The 24,075-nt window shown below is 34.9% G+C and overlaps 1 protein-coding gene across 1 annotated transcript; it reads right to left on the reverse strand.

The window, feature by feature from the left end:
- Positions 1 to 287: 287 nt before the first annotated feature.
- LOC111887181 (aspartic proteinase 36) lies at positions 288 to 7,285 on the reverse strand. The gene is made up of 10 exons (XM_023883338.3): positions 6,988 to 7,285; positions 6,182 to 6,311; positions 5,280 to 5,530; positions 4,180 to 4,404; positions 3,602 to 3,764; positions 3,435 to 3,508; positions 2,333 to 2,423; positions 2,167 to 2,239; positions 1,134 to 1,205; positions 288 to 557 (listed from the first exon to the last, which is right to left on the reverse strand). Exons 1-10 carry the CDS (start codon positions 7,206 to 7,208, stop codon positions 412 to 414), a joined length of 1,446 nt encoding a protein of 481 aa, XP_023739106.1. The 5' UTR covers positions 7,209 to 7,285; the 3' UTR covers positions 288 to 411.
- Between the last annotated feature and the right edge of the window lie 16,790 nt (positions 7,286 to 24,075).

A 24,075-nucleotide genomic window follows, 5' to 3' on the forward strand; every position in this document is an offset into this window, starting at 1 on the left:
CTATAAATTGTAAACTATTGTTGTAGATATACTTCTTGTCTCCTTGTTAGAACAATGCACACCATATGTTTATGTTAAAACCTTTATACCAAGAATTGCTATAATTTTTTGGGTGTACTTTTACGTAAATACAACTACATTATTTTGTTCCTGCATGTTTGTCCTAGCGTTAAAGATGTAAAATTCCATAACCGATATTCAAATTCAACTGAATATACAACTTTATACACAATTTTTTTATAGAAAACTCAAATACAAAATGACAAAGCTAACAAACAAACAACGACCATGAATCATTTCTCTAATTACATCCAAATATCAACAAATATGTATCTTTAGGAACATATAGTACATCACAAAAATACAATCACTTTAATGTGCTTAATTACATAGAACCACATTTTAATTCATCTAGTTAATCAACACAACTGCAAGGAATAAGAGCAATCCCAAAATCACTCTAGAGCTACATGGATAATGTGAAGAAGATAAATCTCTGGCAAAGACTTCATACACATTCCCAGACTCTTCATCTTTCACTTTGATGCTTGAAGAGCCTAAAATGACACAAAATCGGATGTTTAAAATTTGGGATAATTCGGTAATTTACATTATCTCAGTAATTAGTTTTCTTGTATGTACTCTTGATCTGATATCGAATTTTGACTCTAGATAATCAAAATACCAATTTAATACTCATTTTACCCGAAAACTTAAAAATAGTAATGGACAATTAATTAGGTAATTTTAAATTTTTCTCAATTTCTAGTTTTTTTTTAGCTACTCTTTACTTGAATATCGAATTTTGATCCTAGACAATTAGAAAACCAACACTCAAACAATATTTTGCGGTATCTTCTGACTGCCATAATCATATGTTTAAAGCTGGGGACAACTTGGTAATTTTACATATATCTGAATTATCAGTTTTCTTATAGACATTCTTCACCTAATTATTGAATTTTAACCCTAGATAATAATAATAATAAAAAGTTTATCAGTTTAGCCAAACATTTAAAACGTTATTGCAACTCCTTCTAATGACAATAGTTAATTAGACACTTAAATTTAGGGACAATTAGGTAATTTTACATTTGGCAACAAAATAAATACATTAAGAGAAGTGTACTTACAATTATAATCGGTCCATCCAATGACCTGATTATCTATATCATACGTAACCAGTTTATCTGATAGAACAAGATCTGCATAAAGAAAAAAATTGGAAATTTTCAATTTAGTCCCATTAATAACCCTTACTTCAAGTTATTTAATGCTACGCAAATATTTATAGAGTCCCTATTTGACTTCTGATAGTCAAAAGTTTCTATTTTGACTTCAAAAGTAATAAGAAATATTTTGATTGTTGTAGAAAGTCCTAGTGAAATTTTTTAAATATAAAATGTATTAAAATGGCATGAATTTGAAGCTAAAATGAAATTTATATACACTCAATTTTAATTTGAACAAACTTGGGTTTGAATGTCAAAAGTAAAAAAAACCAATGTAATTTTGAAATTTTCAAGTTAATTTCCATGCGTAATTTAATATAACTAATTGCCAATAAGTTAAATGTATAAAATAACCTTAAATAAAATAATAGTCTTGTGGACCAAAATGAATAGTGTGAAGAATTTCCAATATGAAAATGAGTAGATAAGCAAATTTAGCTAGAAATTATGTCAAAAGAGAAAGTGCTAAATGCAAAAAACAGAAACATTATTCCATTTATTTATTTATTATAGCAGCAATTTTTCTATTAAAACATTGTACTTTTAATTTTTTTTATTATTAAGGCATTGTTCTTTGAATTATCTACCTAATTCTAGAATAGTATTTCTAAATTTTTTCTTATAATTAGGTAGATATTTTGAAAGTACAATCTTGTAATACGAAAAAAATAAAAATATAATATTATAATAAACAAATAATTAAAAATATGTCGTTTCTTGCATTTAACCCAAATAAAAAACATTTTAGTTCTATAGCTGTGCCTATAAATCTACCAAAAGGGTTTAGAAATTGATTACGATATTCTTTTGTTGAACAAAATATATTAATTTATGATTTTATACTGGAACTTTTAAAACTTCTATCAAGTACAAATATTAAAGAGGCGAAAATAATTTAATTTATTATTGTATACTGAAATTTTATTATAACTACCTCCCAACAAAGTTAGATCTCCTCCGTCCTTCCCTTGAACGTTACTGTTCATAAAACCGATGCACCATTCGTCCTGAAAAGTGAAGATAATACAAATTGTTAATAAGTTTTAAAATTCAAGGAATAAACAAGATTAGATTTTATTATAATAAAATAGAATTTATACTTCAACTGCAAAGAAGTATTGATGCGGCACAACTTTCAGTGGAAGTTTGTTTGCAAAGTGAAAAGTGATAACGGGAAATCCTTCATCAATGCTGCATTAGGGGACAACAAGACGAGATAATAAGTCATTTTAGTCAAATTTGAAGTTAGGAAATCTCTAATAAAGTCTCAATATTTTGGGTCGGTTTAAGATTTAATCCTAACATTTAATTTTTGAACAAAAAAGTCTTGATTTTTTAATTTTATACAATAATATATCATTTTCTATTGAAAAAAATAAACATTATTTCATTAATTTGGGTAAAATATAAAATAATCGGAACTTTTCTATTTAATAAAAATAAAAGTTGGGATTAAACTATAACTAAACATTATATGGAATATATTCTTCAAGATTTGTGATATTTCATCTAAATATAATGAGCTATATACGATTTTTTGAGCTAGTGCAGATTGACGGACTTAATATAGAAATTCAGGAAAACGATGTTAACACTAAAATATTAATAAACTTTCCATCAATTATTTTTTCTTTCAATTTCCACAAGTGTGATGTCATGTATCATGGTCCTTGTTTCTTATTTAAGAAATTAAATATCCTCCTAGCTTTTTTCTTATTTATCTTCTTATTCATTTGAAATGAAATGATGACAAATATATTTACATATAACTAATATTATCAAAATAGGACACTTGTAGGAATATAAGTAGGAAGAAAAGGTACTAGGATGTTTAATTTCTCTTCTTATTTCTTCCTATACGTGTTTTTCGCATAAACTATTGTGTGGATATATGATGCTTACAAATTTGAGAAAATCCCAACAAATTTAAGGAAATGAAAGAAAAAAAATAACAAGGGAAAATTTTGTAGAACAGTAAGACTTAATAGTCTATTAAATCGTTATTTCTATATTAAGTTAGAAAAATCTACTATGTGAACTATATATTAGTATTTCCTATTTACTTAATGCAAATAGAATAACGACCATAGCAAGAAAGTAAGACTTTCTATATCAAGTCCTAACTTTTTAAAGAATTTCCCACATTTTCCTAACTAAATTTAATTAAATGAAAAAAAAAGAAGCTAATGAAAAAATCCATACTTTCCGGAGTACTTGTAACATTTAAACAACTTCTCAACCGTGTGCGGCTTGTTGTCGGGTTGTGCTGCCATGATCTAGGTTAGAAGGATAACATCAATAATTATAAAGGAAAAGAAAAATATAAGATAACTGAAACGAACTTAAAAACGGAAGAAAATGGGGCATACCTTCTCCATTAATTGCTTGTAAACATCATCTGGAAAATAAGCCAAAGTTGTACCACTATCGACAACAGCTCCTTCATTCTTCATAAAGTCAAATATACTTGTTGGGAGTTTTATATTCTCACCGTTTACATCAATCGACTTCAATTCAATGTTATAATGGGTTCTACAAAGTATATATGTAACAACATCAAACTAGGAGAAAACAATACAAAATAGGTTGCAGTTGCAGAAGCAATTACAATAACAATAACAATAACAATAACAATGACAGTGATTGAGACAGATTTTTGTCACGCCAAAAAAGATACAACAATATAGGACATGGAGTCATTTTTTATCACCTATATATGTACAAAAGACGTGATGCCCTATCCTCACTCTCTTCATTAAAAATATAACCACGAAGAATACACTTTACCCCTAAAAGCATGTATTCCAAAACATATTTAGTCTCATTTGTTTAACGTAGCTTCAACGAATTGTAACATCTGTAATTTTGAAGGTCATTTCTGTAATTTCACTCCGATCACATCGATTCTAGTTCAATAAAACACAGATGAGGAAGAAAGATAACTTACTTGTCATCTAGAATTGGTGTCGTTTTTACTTTTGGCTCCACCACTTCTCCAATAGCAAAGATGCCACCACCTTTATTACCATCCAAGCAATGTGAAAAAGTTTTTTTTATCTTTTTAGATGAAGCAAGTTGGGAAAGCACCGAAGTTTTTGCCTGCCCAAATCCTATAATACCATCTAAAGCTTGTTCTGTTGAGCTTAGCTCCCCAGATTGTTTAGCTCCACACCTATCTTGGATCATAAAGTTATGAAAATTATATATCTTCTTTTCGATTAAATGTTGTTTCAATAAATGTTTAAAAAAGATTTGACAGAAATAAATGAGTGGCAAAACATAGAATTGAACTTAATTGGAAAAATCTTATTTTCGTGACTTTCTGGTATTAAGTAAAAGAACTCATATATATTTTATTTCACAGATTAAATCTTGTCCCCGTTATGTCGTTTTAACTCAAAAAAGAAATATCATTTTGTGGTAAGTAGATGCATTTGAATACTTTAGTATAAAATCATAAATCAAATAAATTTTTGGTCCAATAAAAATATTGTAGTCGATTTGTAAATTATGCATCTACTTAATAAGATTTTTTGGGTCCATTAACAATTCATTTAAGTCTTGTTTTTACAAATTTGGCAAAATATGGAGAAACATTTTTACTTTTACAATTTTACCGATTTACACAATATAATTATTTATAACAGTGAGTAAATCATTGTGTTTTTTAACCGTTTAAAAGAAAGCATTTTTCCTTGTTATCGTGTTTCAGAAAAAAAAAATTGTACTTCCATTATTTTATCGATTTAGCCACTAAACGATTATTTGTCTATCACTTCAACCACTAAACTATTACTATAATAATCATTAAAAAGGAGAATATTGACTAATTAAATCAATGAAATGGTAAAATTATATTGTGCTTTTATGCACTTTGACATTTTCTAAACCAGTTAACAGCAAAAAATAGTATTTTTAGTGTGTCAAAAAAAATATATAATGATTTAATCACTTAGTCGATAAAATGATGAAAATAATTTGTTGTGATTTTCTTTTCCCTTTAAAACTTTATGTTTTCTAATGCTTAAAGAAAACATAAAAACTCACCCAAATGTTACATTCCCATTCAAAATAGTCGTTTGACCATTTCCAGACACTTTGGCAAGATGTATATTATCACTAACAAAATATCCAGAAGTTGAGCTCCCATCACCATATTTACATGCATATTGACAAGGCATTCCAGCCTTACAATCACTATTCTCAGGGGCATCAAATGTTTTTGTGCAAAATTCATCATCACAAGAAATCTTTTTGGAAGTACAGGAGCCCTCTGGATCATAAAGTAATAGGGGTACCTATTGATAATAACATGGTGACAATTTTTAATTGAACAAGAATTTGTAATACAAATGTAAACTATTACTATGTTGTTTAGTTTTAGTTAATCGGGTAAGTTATATATGGATGTTTCTTTTTCATTTAAAGTAGAAAGAACGATTTAATAGAGAAAAACGGGGAAATGAGACTCTCCCTATTAAGTCCTAACCTTTTACTAATTTAATTTCGGGTTAAATGAAATTAATAGCAACATACTTTGATTTATTTGTATATATACCATCCTACTTTAAATTCTTTTGCATTACAAAATTGCACTTATATTTTTTTTATTAAGGTATTGTACATTGAAAAATTTATCTCGATATAGCATTATATTTCTTTTTATTAGGACATTATATTTAGAAAAATCTACCTAATTACGAAAGGAAAATGTGCTTTGTATTTGGATGCTCTTGCTATAATTTGGGTAGATTAGAAATGAAAGTCAGATGCTATAATAAACAAATCAATAAAAGTAAAATACGTTGCTATTTTTTGGATTTAGCACTTTACTTTTTCCTTCCATTTCCCCAAGTGTGCCTTCATTTTCTCAAATATTTTTTTTGAAAATCATTTATTTATCCGGCCAATACTTTCAAAATAAAATGTTGCCTTAAATTGTTACATACGCCAAGGTCACTTCTTGTTGGGCATGTTTCACATTCTATACAATTCACCCATAGAAGGTCACTCCCGGTATCGACTTGCACATGATAAGGATTTGGTGGTTCCCCGAGTGTAATCTTAGTGTAATACAGACTGCAATTGCAAAACATACAACATAATAAACAATATGAATTGAATTATATAAAATGATAAATGCAAGAAATAACAAAATGTTTTCATTGATTTGTTTATTATAGCATTATACTTTTATTTAAATACAAAACAATTTTCACTGTTATAATAAGCAAGCAATTCAAAGTGCAATGCCATATAACTGGATAGGATTTTCAAAATACGATGTATTAATAAGAAAATAAATAAAAGTAAGTGCTATATTAGAGAATATGAAAGTAGGATTGTCTAATACACTAATATATGGAAGTACATTGTTGTTTTGTTGAAAAATGAATTGACTAAAGAATGGTAAATTTGGTAGGATTAGTATATATGCCTCGATTAAACAACAGATATACTAATAACTAATAACCAAGATACTCAAGGATGCATATTAAACAAACATATATTTATATCTATTTTCCATATGTGAGAATCATGTTATAAGTTATATCATCACATTCAATACAATATGCATTACGACAATCGGCATTTCACAATTATGAATTGAACTTTGAGAGGAAAAAGAACAATTCAAATAATGAATTAGTTCATCATTAATCCGATATAATTATTAAATAACCAGAAAAATGCATTTATTATATGAGAGAGAGAGAGAGAGAGAGAGAGAGAGAGAGAGAGAGAGAGAACTAACGCGGCGGAGGTGGGGCTGCGGTCGCCACCAATAGGGAGGTCAGCAGCGGCAAGTAATCTCCCATGGCGTTGGGTGTCGTGAGATTTGAGTTGATTCAAAGAAAATTTTTTGTTAAATTTATGCTGAACCTGAAAAACCATATTGGCTGATGCCAAATTACATAATTGAAGAAGAACAACAAATCCAATCACCAAAACAACTCCTCTTCTATTGAGATCCATATCTCAATACCAAAATCAAAATCAAAATATATGTAATCTTCAAATGGGTTTTATTGAAATCGAAAAACTAAACCTATTCGTTTGTGTGTATTTTTTTATTTCAATGCTATATATTCTCTCCTATTATTCAAAGCATATAATCAGAACGAAGGAAAGAATGAAGAAAAAGAAACCCACCTCGGTTTTGACCGGCTTTGAAGAAGCAGAAGAGAGAAAGGGCGCGCGGCTTTAACGGCAAACAGACGATCCCAACGTTTTAGCTTTGCTGGCAGGTGGCAAGGTGGTGGAGATCGATAAACATTTTTGGTTCACATTTGACTTTGCTTTAGGTTTTTTAATTTGTCTCATATGATCCTTATACTTCTGTATTATCATAAATTCGGTCCTTTTAGTTGTTTCTCATTGGGGATTTTTGTAAAGAAACTTTTATATATTTTCTGTGGTCAGCTTTTTGGGTCGTTGAAAAATGAAAAGGAACGCATGGGTATCATAATAAGAAATTCATTTGTGCATCAAATAGTTCGAATCAATAGACTAGCATTTGCGCTAATATGTTTTTTAATATCTATATATAATATAAGATTCAATAACTATGATCCAAGATAGTTGTACATCTTTAGTGTATTAATTTAATTTTTTTTAATAATTAAGAATAAACAAAATTTTAGAAAACCGATTGAAAAACCAAATCATTGGTTCGTGAAATGTTTAAACAAGTTTCATAACCAATCATAATGGTTCTTTGGATTTTAAACTAATATTTAGTTAAACATGGAAAAGAAATGCAAGCAATTATTATTTGATATATCTAGAAGTTTCTCTTACTTTATTGAAAATAGCTAGTAGGTTTATCTTGTTTAGGTTGCTAGGTATGGTCAACATTGTTCAAAAGGTCACATTAGCATAAATTTTTGTCTTCTCTACGTCATTAATAAGGATAATTTTTCTCATGAAAAACGTTGTTAAGAAAGAAGAAAAGCAAAGGGAAGAAATGGAGGATGAGATAAAAAAAATGGCATTGAGGGGTGTTACGATGGATGGCAACAAGAAGCAACGAGAAACCAAGTGGGGCGGTGTTGGTGGCGTTATACCAGCGTTGAGGTGCCTCCACATAGGTAAAAACGCCCCTTAACGGGCTCATACCTTGCAGCCTTATGAAACGGCGTAGGATGAACTACTTTTGAGACTTGGATTTTTTCAAACGTCACATATCAAATGAGTTCAAAAGTCACATATCAAATGAGAGTTTGAAAGAAACGAATTAACAAAAATTATAAAAAGGACAAGACTTCCACAAAAACCATTTTAGCTCTTCACATAAAGACAAAGAAGTGGATTGAATATGTGGTTGAAAAGTATAAAACTTTAAATTATAATTAATGGGCATAGGTTCTATAAATATCACAAGTTTTATAAAGTTTGATGTTATTTCATTTTAACTCAACTTAAATCTTACTTGGTTTATAAAAAATGGACTTAACTCAATTATCGTGGTTCAATCTAGAGCTTCTTTTTCTAAAGCTCTTCTTGAATTGCAAAACATGGAGGTTATGGATTTATCTCAATGAGCTAAGGTCCAATGCTTGATAGAAGCTAATGAAATACTTGATATTTTCATGGTGTGATTAATAAAAAGAGACGTCAAAGAGAGATTAGATGTGTGTTCTCTAATGGTCCCTGGATTGAAGACCTTGGATCAAAAAAGATTTTTCTCATTTTTATGATAGGTTTTCTGCGCCTTCTTCCTCTTGGGTTCTGGTTAATCTCGATTTTCCTTCTTCCATCTCCTTGGAACAACTCTCGGTTTTAGAGGGTGAGGTTACGAGTGTCGAAATGAAGCAGACGATTTAGGATTGTGGCTTTTATGATAAGTATCCTAGGCTTGATGGTTTTACATTTGAGTTTTTTAGAAGATTTTGGAGTTTGGTGGAGTCTTCGGTGGCGGATGCGGCTGCAATGCAAGAGTTTTTTAATTCTTGTATTTTTCTGAGAGACTATAATCCATTGTTTATTGCCCTGATTCCGAAAATTTTTGATGCTAAATTTGTCAAGGACTTTCGAACTATTAGTTTAATAGGTTGTCAATATAAGATTGTAGCCAAGATTTTAGCTAACCGTCTAAGCTTGGTGATTTGGTTAGTGAACAACAATCAAATTTTGTATCCGATCATCATATTTTAGATGGTGATTTGATTCTGAATGAGATTTTATGTTGGTGTAAGTTTAAAAAGAAGAAGGTTGTGATTTTTAAAATTTATTTTGAAAGGTGTATGACTCGATAAGATAGGATTATCTAGATGATATTCTAGATAAGTTTAGTTTTGGTTGTAAGTGGAGGGGTTGGATTAGAGGTTGTTCATTTTCTTCTACATCTCCGGTTTTGGTTAATGGAAGTGCTTCTGATAAGTTTGGTTTTGGTTGTAAGTGGAAGGGTTTTAGTTGTAAGTGTAGGGGTTTTGGTTTTAATTCCTTTTCATGAAGTCAAGTTGGTGGCCTTATATGTTGGTTGTGCAACTTTAAAAACTATGTGTGTTTTGTTGGAATAGTGTCTAAGGCTGCAACTATATTAGGCAAGTACTTGACCCGGTTGTGCATGGTCCTTTTGGGTTGCCTTCACCATAGCAACTTGACAGGATGATTTATCAAGAGAGAGTAAATATTATTAATATATTATGGGAATAATATAAAGAATAATATATTGTTATTTGATTAATATAAGTCATAGAGTTAATTGGAATTAATTTGGTGACTTAAAGAGATTAATTAAATAAAGGGGTATAAACTATCAATTGTTTGATAGTTAAGATTTAGACTGTAAATCCATATAGATATACAAGGGACGGATTCTAGAAGCTATGATAGCTTCAAAAATCGTCCAAGGGGTTATCTATGAAATGGATTTGGATAGCCTTAAGAGAAGATTATCCAATTAGGGTTTAGATTGTAACCCTTAAGGAGTGTACAAGTATAAATAGATCCCATGGGCAAGGGAAATCGGCACCTCACCTAAAGTAAGAGAGCCCTGGCTGATTTCCTCCCCTCTCCTCTCTCCTAAGTCATCTTTCTTGCTATTGGTGTTTGTAAGCCATTAGAGGAGTGACAATTGTGACTCTAGAAGCTCCAAGACAACAAGATCAACAAGGAATTCAAAGGTATGGTTCTAGATCTGTTTCAATGTCGTTATTTAACCTAATTAGCCATTAGAAGTCTTGGATTTAAAGCATGTTTAATTAGAAAGCCTAGATCCAAGCATTAGGGTTTTGCATGCGCACATAGGAAAGTTCTTATGGCTAAAACCCATCAGTGGTATCAGAGCCTTGCTTGGTTTTCTTTAAATTGTTGCTTAATTAACTGAAACAAACCTGCAAAATTCGATTTTTTGGTTTCTGAGTCATGGACTCGGCGAGTTCCAAAGTGGACTTGCCGAGTAGGCCTGACTCGGCGAGTCCAGGCGTCAGGAATGGCCAGATTCGGGATTTTTTCATAGTTATCTTATGGAAACTTACCTTAATCATAGTAGATCAATCTAAATCCGATTTTTTGATATATATGGCTATTATCTTGATCTATTTAAAGGTATTTGTCAACTAATAAAATATTTGATTTCCTTATATGATAATTAATTAATTATTATAATTATTTTGGTAATTATCTTTCAAAGAAATCTTGAATAAAATCAAATATAGATAATTAGGATATTAATTGTTAATTGGAATTATTTGTTATTTGATCCTCTATGTTTTAAATGTTTAAAACTTTCCCTCAAGTTTTTAAATTTATATTTGTGATTAAAAGTTTTAATTTAGACAACTTAAATTTCAAACCCTAGATTTTAAAAGGTTTAAAATACAACCCTATACTAATATGATATTACTAGAATAATATATATATATATATATATATATATATATATATATATATATATATATATATATATATATATATATGTATAACTAAATGCTAGTCTTACCGTTAGTAGACCTCATTCACGAAGCCGATCTATAAGGTGGGTATAAGGTTGCGGCCTATAAAATGGCGCTTAATGGGTGTACACTCACACCCACCGCTTGCTTGATTGGTGGAGGGTCGTTAGCCGAACGGGTAGGATAGGGCAACCTCATCCTCTCATTAAAAGTATAATAAGTAATACAAAGTAACTACACATTTTTTTAAAAATTTCCCAATCTTAGTTACTTTAGGAAAAGTGAATTGATGCAATCCCATGAAATTACACTTTGCACCCTTGCTAAGAAGTTAGTGGAGCGTGTGTGGTTTACCGGCACACTAATTGGTTCTAAGCAAAGGTGGAAAAGGGTGATTCATTGTTTATCATAGTTCGATGGAGCGTGTGTGGTTTACCGGCACATCGAATAGGTGATCATTACAATGAAGGCACCATGTGAATTTGCATGGTAATTCACACCCGCTTTGTGATCCTCGGTATCCCAGTCACAAACAAGAGGGGCATATCGAGATTTAAACATGCCATTGAATAGTTTCAATGAATCTCATTCGAACCTAGGAATTCTTAATACACTTAGGACTAATAGTTAAGTTATGTGATGGAGAATTAGTGAATCGTCATTCACTTACCTTCAATTTATTTGCATGTTAGATTACGGCATCCCTTTTCTAGTATGTAAATGTTATTGTTGGATCCTAGCCCTAATTTTCTTATTGGGTGATAATTAGGGATTCTTATTCTAATCTATCTTTGTCCTTTTCTTTTGTAAAAGGTCACCTTCGATGGAACGAACTTTAGCGAATGGATAAGATACATTCGCACCATTGCTCGCTATGAGGATAAGGAGTATGTCCTTGATGAGAAGCTTGAGAAAATCAACCCCGAAATCGCTACTCCAGCCGAAATCACCACTTTTGAGACTCATGAGCGAGATGCAACGAAGGTACATTGCATCATGATTGCTACCATGAACTCCGAATTCCAAAAGTCCTACGAGGACATGTACCCGTACGAGATGCACCAAGACTTATTGGAGAGATACCACCAAAACGCGAGACAAGAGCGTTATGAGATTTTCACCAACATGATTTCCGCTAAGATGGGTCATGGAGAATCTCTTACCGTGCACTTGCAAAAGATGCAAAGGTATGTCGACCGCCTTCGCAAGTTAAATGTTGACTTTGGGGAAGACTTGGTGATCGACATGGTGCTTCACTCTTTGCCTCCAATGTACAACCAATTTAGGATGACCTACCACATGAAAAAGAAGAGGTCAACCTAAGCAAACTCCAAGGTCTCTTGAGGGTTGCTGAGAGCAACTTCAAAGAAAAGTCTGTTGCGCCAACTCCCAATCCGCCTGCTGCTCCTGTCTTGGCTATTGGTCAAGGAAAGGGAAAGAAGAGGAAGGCTTCATCGAAGAACTATCGCAAGGTCAAAGCCCGAGATGGTGCCTCTTCTAGTGGGACCAAAGTTGATCCCGCTAAGCCCTGTCCTAACCCGAAGGAGGCAGAGTGCCACCACTGCCACAAGATAGGACATTGGAAGAGAAGCTGCCCAGAGTACCTGCAAGCAATCAAAGAAGGAAAGATCAAGCCATCTTTCGCAAGTATATACACAATTAAATCTAACAATTCTAATCATGCTATTTCTTGGGTTCTTGATACCGGTTGTGGTTATCACATTTGTTCTAATGTGCAGGGACTAAGAAGAAGTAGGGATGTGGAGCAAGGAAGGATCAATCTAATCATGGGGAACAGAAGATCGTCGCCTGTGACCAAGATTGGAGTGTATTCTTTAGTGCTTAGGAATAATTTATGTTTAGATTTGAACAATTGTTGCTATTCACCAGAAATGGCTAGAAACATCATTTCATTTCATGGTTTATATAGACAAGGATTTAGATTTTCTTTTAATAATGAGAATGGTTCTATTTTGGCTTATCTAAATGGTGTCTTTTACTTTGAAGCTATACCGTGTAATGGAATATATGAAACTGTTATGATTGTTGATAACTTAGGAAATGATGTTTTGAATATAGATTCTTCCACTAGTATGGATAAAGCATCCTTGTGGCATTGTCATCTTGGACATGTCAACAAGAAACGCATAGCCCAACTCCAAAAGGATGGAGTGTTGGAGTCATTCGACCTTAGGGAAGATGACACATGCGAGTCTTGTTTACTTGGAAAGATGACTAAATCACCCTTCACGAGTACATGTGAAAGGGGTGAAGGTCTATTGGACCTAATACATACCGATGTATGTGGACCGTTTAGATCAACCACGAAGGATGGAAACTGCTTCTACGTGACCTTTACCGATGATTATAGTAGATATGGGTATATCTATTTAATCAAGCAAAAGTCAGAAACCTTTGAAAAGTTCAAAGAGTTCAAGAATGAAGTGGAGAATCAATTGGGCAGGAAAATCAAGATGCTTCGATCCGATCGAGGAGGAGAGTACCTAAGTCTTGAATTCCACGATTATCTCAAGAAGTGTGTAATAGTTTCGCAATTGACGCCTCCTAGGACACCACAGTTGAATGGTGTGGCAGAAAGGCATAATCGAACCTTATTGGATATGGTTCGCTCTATGATGAGTCGTGCTTCACTACCTATCTCTTTTTGGGGGTATGCCTTAGAGACTGCCGCCCATATCCTTAACCGAGTCCCTACTAAGAAGGTTGCCAAAACACCTCACGAGATGTGGACAGGGAAAGCTCCCTCGTTGGCACATATCAAGGTTTGGGGTTGCGAGGCTTTCGTAAGACGAGATACTCACGACAAGCTTGAACCTCGAAGTGAGCGATGTATTTTCATCGGCTACCCGCAGACATCCTTTGGATATCTCTTCTATAGACCGAAGGACAATGTTGTCTTCGTTGCGAGGAGAGGAGTTTTCCGAGAGCGAGAACTCATAAGCCAAGGAGACAGTGGGAGGAAAATCGAGCTTGAAGAGATTCAAGAGTCGATAGATGAAGGAACCTCTTCCACTGGCACTCAACCCGAGGAGGAAACTCCGGTTGAACCGATTGACGAATCCTTACCTCTTAGACGTTCCGATAGATTTAGAGTTCATCCCCAGTTTTATGGTTTTCATATTACTACCGAAGGGGACACGTATATTAGTGATGGTACACTAATAAATCTTGATGAACCTAATAGCTATAAGGAAGCCATGGCAAGCCCGGAGTCTGCAAAGTGGAAAGAGGCAATGGATAGCGAGATCCAATCCATGTATGATAACCAAGTTTGGAATTTGGTTGATTATGTGCCCGGACGTAAGACCGTTGGGTGTAAATGGATCTTCAAGAAGAAGACCGACGTGGATGGAAAAGTACACACATATAAAGCACGATTGGTTGCGAAGGGCTTTACTCAAACTCCCGGAGTTGACTATGATGAGACCTTCTCACCAGTTGCGAAGATAAAATCTATTAGAGTGATGCTAGCGATTGCCGCATTTCATGATTATGAGATTTGGCAAATGGATGTCAAGACCGCTTTTCTTAACGGAAAGTTGGCTGAGGATGTTTACATGGCCCAGCCAGAGGGGTTTGTAGATCCGAAGCATCCAAATAGAGTGTGTAAGCTTGAGAAGTCCATTTATGGACTTAAGCAAGCGTCTCGCAGATGGAATCTTTGCTTCGATGAGAATGTCAAAGAGTTTGGATTTGTACGAAGCGAAGACGAATCATGTGTATATGTCAAAGCCATTGGGAGTGTAGTAAGCTTCCTCATTCTATATGTCGATGACATACTACTCATAGGAAACGACATCCCGACTCTGCAGGAGGTTAAGTCCTGGCTCGGGAAGTGCTTCGCTATGAAGGACCTCGGAGAGGCTACTTACATTTTGGGAATAAGGATAGTAAGAGAAAGAAGTAAGAGACTAATTGGACTTAGTCAGAACACTTACTTGGAGAAGGTACTAAAACGTTTTAGTATGGAAAACTCGAAGAAGGGAGAATTACCGATACAGAGTAATGCCAAGTTGAGTAAGACTCAAAGTCCGAGTACCGAAGCTGAGATAGCATAAATGAGTCGAGTACCATACGCTTCCGCAGTTGGCTCAATCATGTACGCTATGACTTGTACTCGCCCTGATGTAGCCTCCGCTTTGAGCATGGTTAGCAGATATCAGGGGAATCCTGGCAGAGCACATTGGATTGCGGTGAAGAATATCCTTAAGTACCTTCGGAGAACGAAGGAATGGTTCTTAGTCCTCGGAGGGAGTGATGACTTAAAGGTGCGAGGGTATAGTGACGCCAGTTTTCAGACCTACAGGGAAAACTACCGTTCGTAGTCGGGCTGGGTCTTTACCCTAAATGGAGGAGCAGTGACATGGAAGAGTTCCAAACAGGAGACCGTAGCTGATTCAACGTGCGAATCAGAGTACATTGCAGCGAGCGAAGCGTCGAAGGAGGCAATATGGCTAAAGAACTTCATCGGTGATCTTGGAGTTGTACCCGCCATAAAGGAGCCTATGGAGATTTTCTGTGATAACGAAGGAGCGGTTGCCTTGACCAAGGAACCAAGGGATCATGGTAGATCAAGACATATCGACAGAAAATACCATTTCATTAGACATCGTGTAGATGAAGGACAACTTATAGTGAAGAGGATATCATCAGAAGATAACCCAGCAGATCCGCTTATGAAGGGACTGAGTAGGGTTAAGCACTTCCAGCATGCTAGGAGTATTGGGCTGAAGGATGATATTAGCATAGATTAGATAGTATTAGAAACGTGTAATAGATAAATGTAATTAACATTTGATGATTAAATAAAGGAGTTTTATTTATGAGTAATGTTACTGTCTTATGTTAATTGTTTAACTATTGTTTCATTTTGCATGTTTTGACTTCCAGAATAATTGAGTTTATTAAGAATAATCGAATTGTTCAAATTATCCACAATCGTTCATATGTTGGAAGTAGATATGAATGAAGATTGTCATGAATTGGTGTGTAGATTGTCTAAATGGTTTTAGACATAGCAAAGGGTTGCTGTAACGTTCATGAGTGCTTATGAGCTAGTTTTGAGCATTGGAACAAACCCACGCTTGCTGGAATCACCTTATGGAATATGATATAAAAGGTGATCGCAAGACGATAATATCATATAGTCTTAAAACCTAGATATATGGTTTGTTATTTGTTAATTGATTGTACATTGATAATGCGAAAACGCATCAGTAACTCGGTGTTATAAAACGCATTGTTGTGTATAGTTGATTATTGAATAAGTAAATGCATATAAGTCGAAGTTTATCTGTAACTTTTATCTAAGAAGGTAAAAGTGATATCTCGGCCGCTCGATGATTTGATTTGACTTATGTGTCGGGCCCGGTCAGAACTGAATTGATGTGTTCGATTAAGTTCTATGTCGAATAAATCAGAGATCGAGAAACCTAAATGCTTGACTAACCATTCCATAGGATTGTCAGCATGATATCTAACAGAGGACTGTACGATCCCTTATCTGAAGGACAAGATTGATTAGATCAGAGTTTGACAGCGTCTTTGAGAGCTACGATTGCAAACCAAATTGTACTTGTGCATATAGTTACTAGACTTATCCAAGTGGGAGACTGTTGGAATAGTGTCTAAGGCTGTAACTATATTAGGCAAGTACTTGACCCGGTTGTGCATGGTCCTTTTGGGTTGCCTTCACCATAGCAACTTGACAGGATGATTTATCAAGAGAGATTAAATATTATTAATATATTATGGGAATAATATAAAGAATAATATATTGTTATTTGATTAATATAAGTCATAGAATTAATTGGAATTAATTTGGTGACTTAAAGAGATTAATTAAATAAAGGGGTATAAACTGTCAATTGTTTGATAGTTAAGATTTAGACTGTAAATCCATATAGATATACAAGGGATGGATTCTAGAAGCTAGGATAGCTTCAAAAATCGTCCAAGGGGTTATCTATGGAATGGATTTGGATAGCCTTAAGAGAAGATTATCCAATTAGGGTTTAGATTGTAACCCTTAAGGAGTCTACAAGTATAAATAGATCCCATGGGCAAGGGAAATCGGCACCTCACCTAAAGTAAGAGAACCCTATTCGATTTCCTCCCCTCTCCTCTCTCCTAAGTCATCTTTCTTGCTATTGGTGTTTGTAAGCCATAAGAGGAGTGACAATTGTGACTCTAGAAGCTCCAAGACAACAAGATCAACAAGGAATTCAAAGGTATGGTTCTAGATCTGTTTCAATGTTGTTATTTAACCTAATTAGCCATTAGAAGTCTTGGATTCAAAGCATGTTTAATTAGAAAGCCTAGATCCAAGCATTAGGGTTTTGCATGCGCACATAGGAAAGTTCTTATGGCTAAAACCCATCATGTTTATCTTGGGTCTATGGTGGGTAGATCCATGTCCAAGCTTCAATCTCGGTGGGATAAGGTGTTAGTTGTAGAGGAGGTAGGTGGTTTGGGAGGTGGAAGTTTCTTTGCTTTAAACAGAGCCTTACTTTTTAAATAAGTGTGTTATTTTAGAACTAAACCGATTTCTTTATGGGCCCGTGTTATGAAGGTGATTCATGGGGATAGTGCTCTTTTGGACTGTGATATATTCTGCCTTATCATAGGTTACTTTGGATTGATATTATTCATGCTACTTATGATTACGAGCTAAAGGTATTAATCTATTTGATAGTTGTAAGAAGGTTATTGGTAAAGTTGATAATTCTCTCTTTTGGTATGATGTTTGGTTGGGGGAATTACCTCTCAAAGACCCGTTCCCTCATTTATTTCTCCTATAGAATGATAAAAATGTTTTAGTGGTTATTAAGTGTCGTAATCCTTCTTGGATTAATTCCTCTCGGCATCCTACCCTTGGTGGAGCCGAGAGTGAGCATGCCTCGCTTCTCTCTCAACTTCATAACTTATTCTCCCTTAATGATGTGCCAAATCGTTAGGTTTGGGATTTAGAGTCTTCAAGAGTTTGTTATGTCTCTTCTACTTGAAGTTTGGTAGATTTGGCTACCATGGGCTCAACTTCTACTACTACTAGATGGGTTAAATTGGTTCCTTTTAACGTGAATGTTTTTTTATGTAAATGTTCATCGATAGATTGCCTACGAGAGAAAATATGTCCCTAAAAGTTTTGGATATTCCTTCTATATTGTGCCCTATTTGTGATGTTGGAATGGAATCAACTAATCACTTTTTTATAAGTGTTTGGTTGAGAAGGTGGTGCATGCTAAAATTATGATCTGATGCGGGTCACAACCTCATTTTTTTGTGTGTTATGATGATTAGGTTGATTGGTTTAGTATGTTTAGACTTATGAAGCAAACCAAAGAAGTACTTGAAGGAGTGTTTTTTGTTACTTGGTGGTATCTTTGGAAGTCTAGAAATAAGGCTATTTTTGGTAAGGATCAACCAAAGAAAAGCCTTATTTTTTATGACATAGTTTCTCATTCTTTGTTTTGGTGCTCAAATAGAGCTAAGTTTAAGATAAATTGGGTCTTTTGGTTACAAAACCCTATCTTGGTTATGTTCTAGCATCTTGCTAGTTCTTGTTTGTTTTTTTATAAAATTTATGTCGTTTAAAAAAAACTCAATTATCGTGGTTAGTTAAGGAATACGTTATAAATAGTTACATTTATATGGTTGTGTCTAGGAAATGATTTTTTCACATAATTTTTTTATTGGTCCACTGATAAATTAATGTATGGATAATTTTACCCTTAGACCTATTTTAATTTTAGTTTAGGATATTGAGGTGGGAGAAACTCAAACGGTTACTACTACATGACACGTCAATTATATCCATTTATAGTATGGATCTCGGAAGAATCTTTCCTCTTTATTACTCCTAATTACTCACGTACTGTAGAGTACAGGTTGTTGTGAAGATATTTATTGTCGAAGTCTTTGTGTCTTAGTGTCTATATCGAATAGTTGTTTTGTACTCTATATCAAAGGTTACGAACCTTCAATATATCTATGTATTTTAGAGAGCACTTATGTAGTCACACTTTAATATCGAAGTCTTTGTGTATACTTTGTAGTCTATTGAGGGAACTATAAATAGTGATGTGGTCTAGGTTACTGTAAGCACTTTTCTAGAACTCATTTCGTATATTGTAACCTTTATTGCATCCAGACTAATTAGAGCTTAAACAAATTTATATACTTTTTGTGTTCTATTACTTTTACCTAAATTATTATTTGATTGAATTCATAACTCAACAAGTGGTATCAGAGAAGGAATCATCAACGTGTTTGAAGAATTCTTTTCGATTTCATCCCTTGATTCAATCGTTTCCAAATTCAACAATTTTGCATTTTGAAATTCGTTTTTCTTCGAGCATTTTTTGAGATTATATGATTCTGCAATCAAATTTTCAATCAATTTCTTTTGATTTTAGTTCAATTCGATCTTCTTACTTTTCTAAACAATTCAATGTCAAACATGAATGTGAACACGATGATAAATTATGCATACTTGCTTGGATCTTCAACAAAAACTCCAATGTTACTTCCATAGTATTATGATCAATAGGTAGATCACATGGAGGATTTTTTGATTTGAATCAATGAAGATTTATGGGGTCTAATTAATAATGGTTCATATCGTGCAAATGTTGTTAAGGCTATTAGAATTACTGCTCGAAATGAAAGTATGACTGCAACTCGACTCAAGCAAGAAGCCAATGATAAAAGATGCATCAGAAAATTAAGAGGTGCATTACCTCCAGTGATTTACAACTATCTTCGTGGTTGTAAGACTGCACAAGAAATCTAGAATACTTTGAAAGAAAAGTTTCAAGGAAATGAAATAATAAAGAAGAGTTTTATAACTCATTGTTTGTTTGAGTTTTCTGAATTTACGCAGAAAGAGACTAAGTCTATTGAAGCTTATTATGATCGATATAATGATTTGATCTGTAAGTGTTCGAGGTATAAGGTTATTCGAACTAATTTGGAGTTCAACATAACCTTCATAAAAGGATTAAGGAAGGAATAGAAGAATACTCTTTTGATGATCAAAATTCATGTGAATTTTTATTCGTACTCTTTGTCAATCTTGTATAATATTCTCAAAGCGCATGAGTCTACAGTTGTAATGTCTGGTTTCTGGTATTTATTTAAAATCACAATGTATTCATTTTTTGTATAGAAACTCAACGAGTTTCAGGCCCCAAACTCATCGAGTAGGGATGCATTGGGACGCGGGTTAAGAAGTCTACTCGACGAGTAGCCTGGCAGAATGAAACCCTAATTTTCAGGGTTTTGCACCCTATTTAAACACCTTAACCCCTATCAGTTGGCCTCATTTATAGCCTCCATTGTCCCAAACCCTAGCCACATAACCCTAATTCACTTTTGAGAGTTTTGAGCCATTTTTGTGCATTCTTTGTGATTTTGAAGAAGAAGATACTTGAAGAAGGAGCATGGACATGTTGGAGGAGAGTAGATCCAGAAGTTGTGATTCATTTCTAGTTTATCTGAGGTATAAAGCTCCTACCTTGCCTATAGTATGCTTAGATCTAGTTTTAGGATGTTTTCTCCATGTTTGGTCCAAGAATGTTAATTATTGGGATTTGGACGTCCCATGTGGGCAAACCCTTCTAATCTAGGGTCTTTAGGGGACTTCATGGCATAAAGGTGCCAACTTTATGGCCATGGAAGTCCCATGAAACTTGTAGACTATCTTTTTGGTCTTTTGAGCTAAGTAGACCATGCATGCAAGTAAAGATAGGAACTCTACGTGACCAAATTGTCCCTAGATTCTAGATCTATGACCCCTTGGCTTATCTTGACGTTTTGATGGCTTTTGGATTTGGATCTAAGCCATTTTGAGTTAGGGTTAGAGCTCATTTCTTCTAGGATGGGTCTTAATGGGTAAAGTAAGAAACTTTACCCTCCTAGAGGTGTATTCGGCCCAGATCTGGAATGTGGGACTTAAATTCGATGAATGTTGGCTTAATACATTAAGAAAGCTTAGAAAACTAAAGAACTTGACGAGTTCATAGAGGAACTCGACGACTTGGGTCAAGTGTCCCGATTCTATAAGAGGATGGACTCGATGAGTTTAAGGACGGACTCGACGAGCTGAGTTGGAAAATCCTGATTCTGTTGATATGAGGAACTCGACGTGTTCGTGAAAGAAATCGACGAGTTGGATCGCGATTACAGGGTTTTATGATTTATGGAACTTGGCGAGTTGAGTCAACCCAGAATGTTGACTTTGACCATGGTGTTGACTTTGACTTTGACTTTGACTTTGGCTTTGACTTTGACTTTGACTTTGACTTTGACTTTGACTTTGACTTTGACCAAATTTGACCCTTAAGGGGTCATGAGTATGAAAGGGTAATTAAGGAAATCTTTTATGTATAGGAGCTTGAGTTGGGTGGATTGTCGGAGCCGTGGACTTTCAGCTACTTTCCGATATTCGAGGTGAGTTACCTTCTAGTAGAAGTGGGTCGAAGGCACTAATGTCGGCCCACTAGTAGTTGATTATAGTAGAGATGATTGTCTTTGTGATAATTTTCTGGAATGCCACTATATGTTATGCTTGATGTGCTAGTCTACTATGATATTATGTGATAGTGGTAGCACGGGTGGGATAGACCCCGTTACCGGTCGAAAGGACCAAAGGGGCAGGCCAACACCCATATATGCTAGGAAGTATGTGACTTATGTGCTTATGTACTAGAATGATATGTGGTAGTAATAGGGGTGAAATAGTCCCCGTTACCGGTTGAAAGATACCGAAGGGGTAGGACAGCACCAAGATATGCTAGGCAGTTACAGGTTGAAAAATACCGAATGGGTAGGCCAACACCCTGATATGCTAGGTGGTTACCGGTTGAAAGAGATCCAAGGGGTAGGCCAACACCCGGATATGCTAGTAAGTATGTTATTGTATGGTATGTGATATAATGGGGGAACTCACTAAGCTTTGTGCTTATGGTTTTCAATTTTGGTTTCACGTACTTCCTCTTCGAAAAGAAAGGAGTCGGCATGATTGTAGCGCATCACACCAGGATTTCCGCTCATGAGATCTTTGGGAGTTATACTCTGATGTTGTTTTATTATGACATGTTTTGACTATTTATACATTGGTTTCGATATGAGTTGATACTATGGATGTTTCCAGACAAATGGTTTTATAATTGTAAATTAAAAATGAAATTTTTGGTCTTAAATTTTGGGATGTTACAAGTTGGTATCAGAGCCTTGGTTTAAGGGATTCGGACACACCTTCGGGGGTGTCTGGACTCAAATAGAGGGTTTGAGAAACTTTACAATAAAACAATTTTTCAAAAAAATTAAAATTAAGGGTTTTGAGAAAGAACAAGGAGTGTGATGCGTGCAATCGGTCAAGCTCAAGTAAGTTTTCCCCAAGATACCCCCATACATGTGTGCTATGATATATGATATGATTATGAGAACCGCATGGTACATTAGGGATAAGGATCTAGGAAGATGCCTTATGTGTCTGTTGTATGTGCTTATTGAACTGCATGATATTACTGACTAGTCAGTGATATGATAGTCTGATTAGGATGTGCTTAATTTTGGTTACTCAATGCTCAAATGTTGTTTGCTTTGTGCTTTTAGGATTCCTTGTTATCTTTAATTAGCTAGTAAACGAATACATTAAGTTACATATTATGAGGACTAAATAATTTCAGAAGGGAAGGACCTCTCATTCAAAGAATTATCTGGTCTTAGTAATAAGTAATGGTATTCATGAGCTAGTTAGGGAGAGATAGCAAGGAGTTCTTATGCAGATGATGGCGGAGAATGGGTCGGAGATTACCCTAGAGTAAGCCTATGATGAGATTAGCGTGGAGAGCATTAGTAGTGAAAGGGACTTGGTGAGGTCAAAGAAATCCTTGAGGAAAGTATGGATCAATGTGGAAGGTAGTATGGGCCCGTAATACTGAAAGCAGAGGATCTGTACTCGAGTCAAGGAGAGTTGAGATTAAACCAGGGAACTTGTAGTGAACATACGGTCTCTCAATAGTATGTATGACTCTGATGATTGTGTGGTTTGTTTGAGAATGGTGATCACACATCACGGAGCAGGAGGTTCAAGGTCTGGCTCAGGTTCGGGTACAGGTTCCGAGCTAGTTGATGACTGATTGCGCGAGTTCATTGCGTCCGAGATTATGAGAGGCATCCTTGAGGAAACCCCGGTGATTTTCGGGTCGATCAAGGAGGGTATCATTGAGCTGATGTAGGATTGCCTTAGGGATTTCAGGAGTGACATGGAACCTGTCAAGTCCTGGACTAGCACGCTCTCCTTCAAGGATATCATGGGATGCGGGGCACTAGACTTTAGCAGGGTGAAGGACCCCATTATGACGAGACGATGGATCGCAGACATTGAGTCTGTGCAGGTCACGTGCTTCTGCCCTGAGGGGTCGAAGGTCAGGTTTGATGTTGGTTGTTTGAGAGAGCAGGCTAAAGACTGGTGAGAGGCAGTCAATGATATGTTGGCAGCCCCAGCCATTGAGGCTATGACCTGGTCGTACTTTGTGACCGGATTCTGAGTAGAGTTTACACAGGTTGTGGAGATTCAGCAGCTAGCCAACGAGTTTTTGGATATTAGACAGACTACTGAGTCAGTGGGGAAGATCACAGCCAAGTTTAGGGAGAGGTCCTTACTGGTGCCTCAGTACGCGAGTGATGAGGAGATGAAGAAAACCTGGTACCATGATATGTAGAGAGATGACATTCGGAAATATGTTAGCTGTTCGGTATGCCCGACTTTGGATGATACGATAGCGAGGGTGAGGGAGAGGGAGATTGATATAGAGAACATCAGGAAGAGGAAGGCGAAGACTGGGCAGACGACTAGGGTTTCTGGGAAAAACCCAAGGGATTTGACTCGAGGTCGAAGGGTCAGTAGGGTCGGAGTC

The sequence above is a fragment of the Lactuca sativa genome, chromosome 2 (assembly GCF_002870075.4).
Source record: "Lactuca sativa cultivar Salinas chromosome 2, Lsat_Salinas_v11, whole genome shotgun sequence".
NCBI lineage: Eukaryota > Viridiplantae > Streptophyta > Magnoliopsida > Asterales > Asteraceae > Lactuca > Lactuca sativa.

What these genes read in the sequence shown, in the direction of transcription:
- LOC111887181 (XM_023883338.3), bottom strand. Translation starts at nt 7,208, where the DNA reads ATGGATCTCAATAGAAGAGGAGTTGTTTTGGTGATTGGATTTGTTGTT. An exon ending in TGTTACAAGTACTCCGGAAA is followed by an intron (nt 2,424 to 3,434) that starts GTATGGATTTTT and finishes CCCCTAATGCAG; the next exon opens with CATTGATGAAGGATTTCCCG. An exon ending in AGATCTAACTTTGTTGGGAG is followed by an intron (nt 1,206 to 2,166) that starts GTAGTTATAATA and finishes TTCTTTATGCAG; the next exon opens with ATCTTGTTCTATCAGATAAA.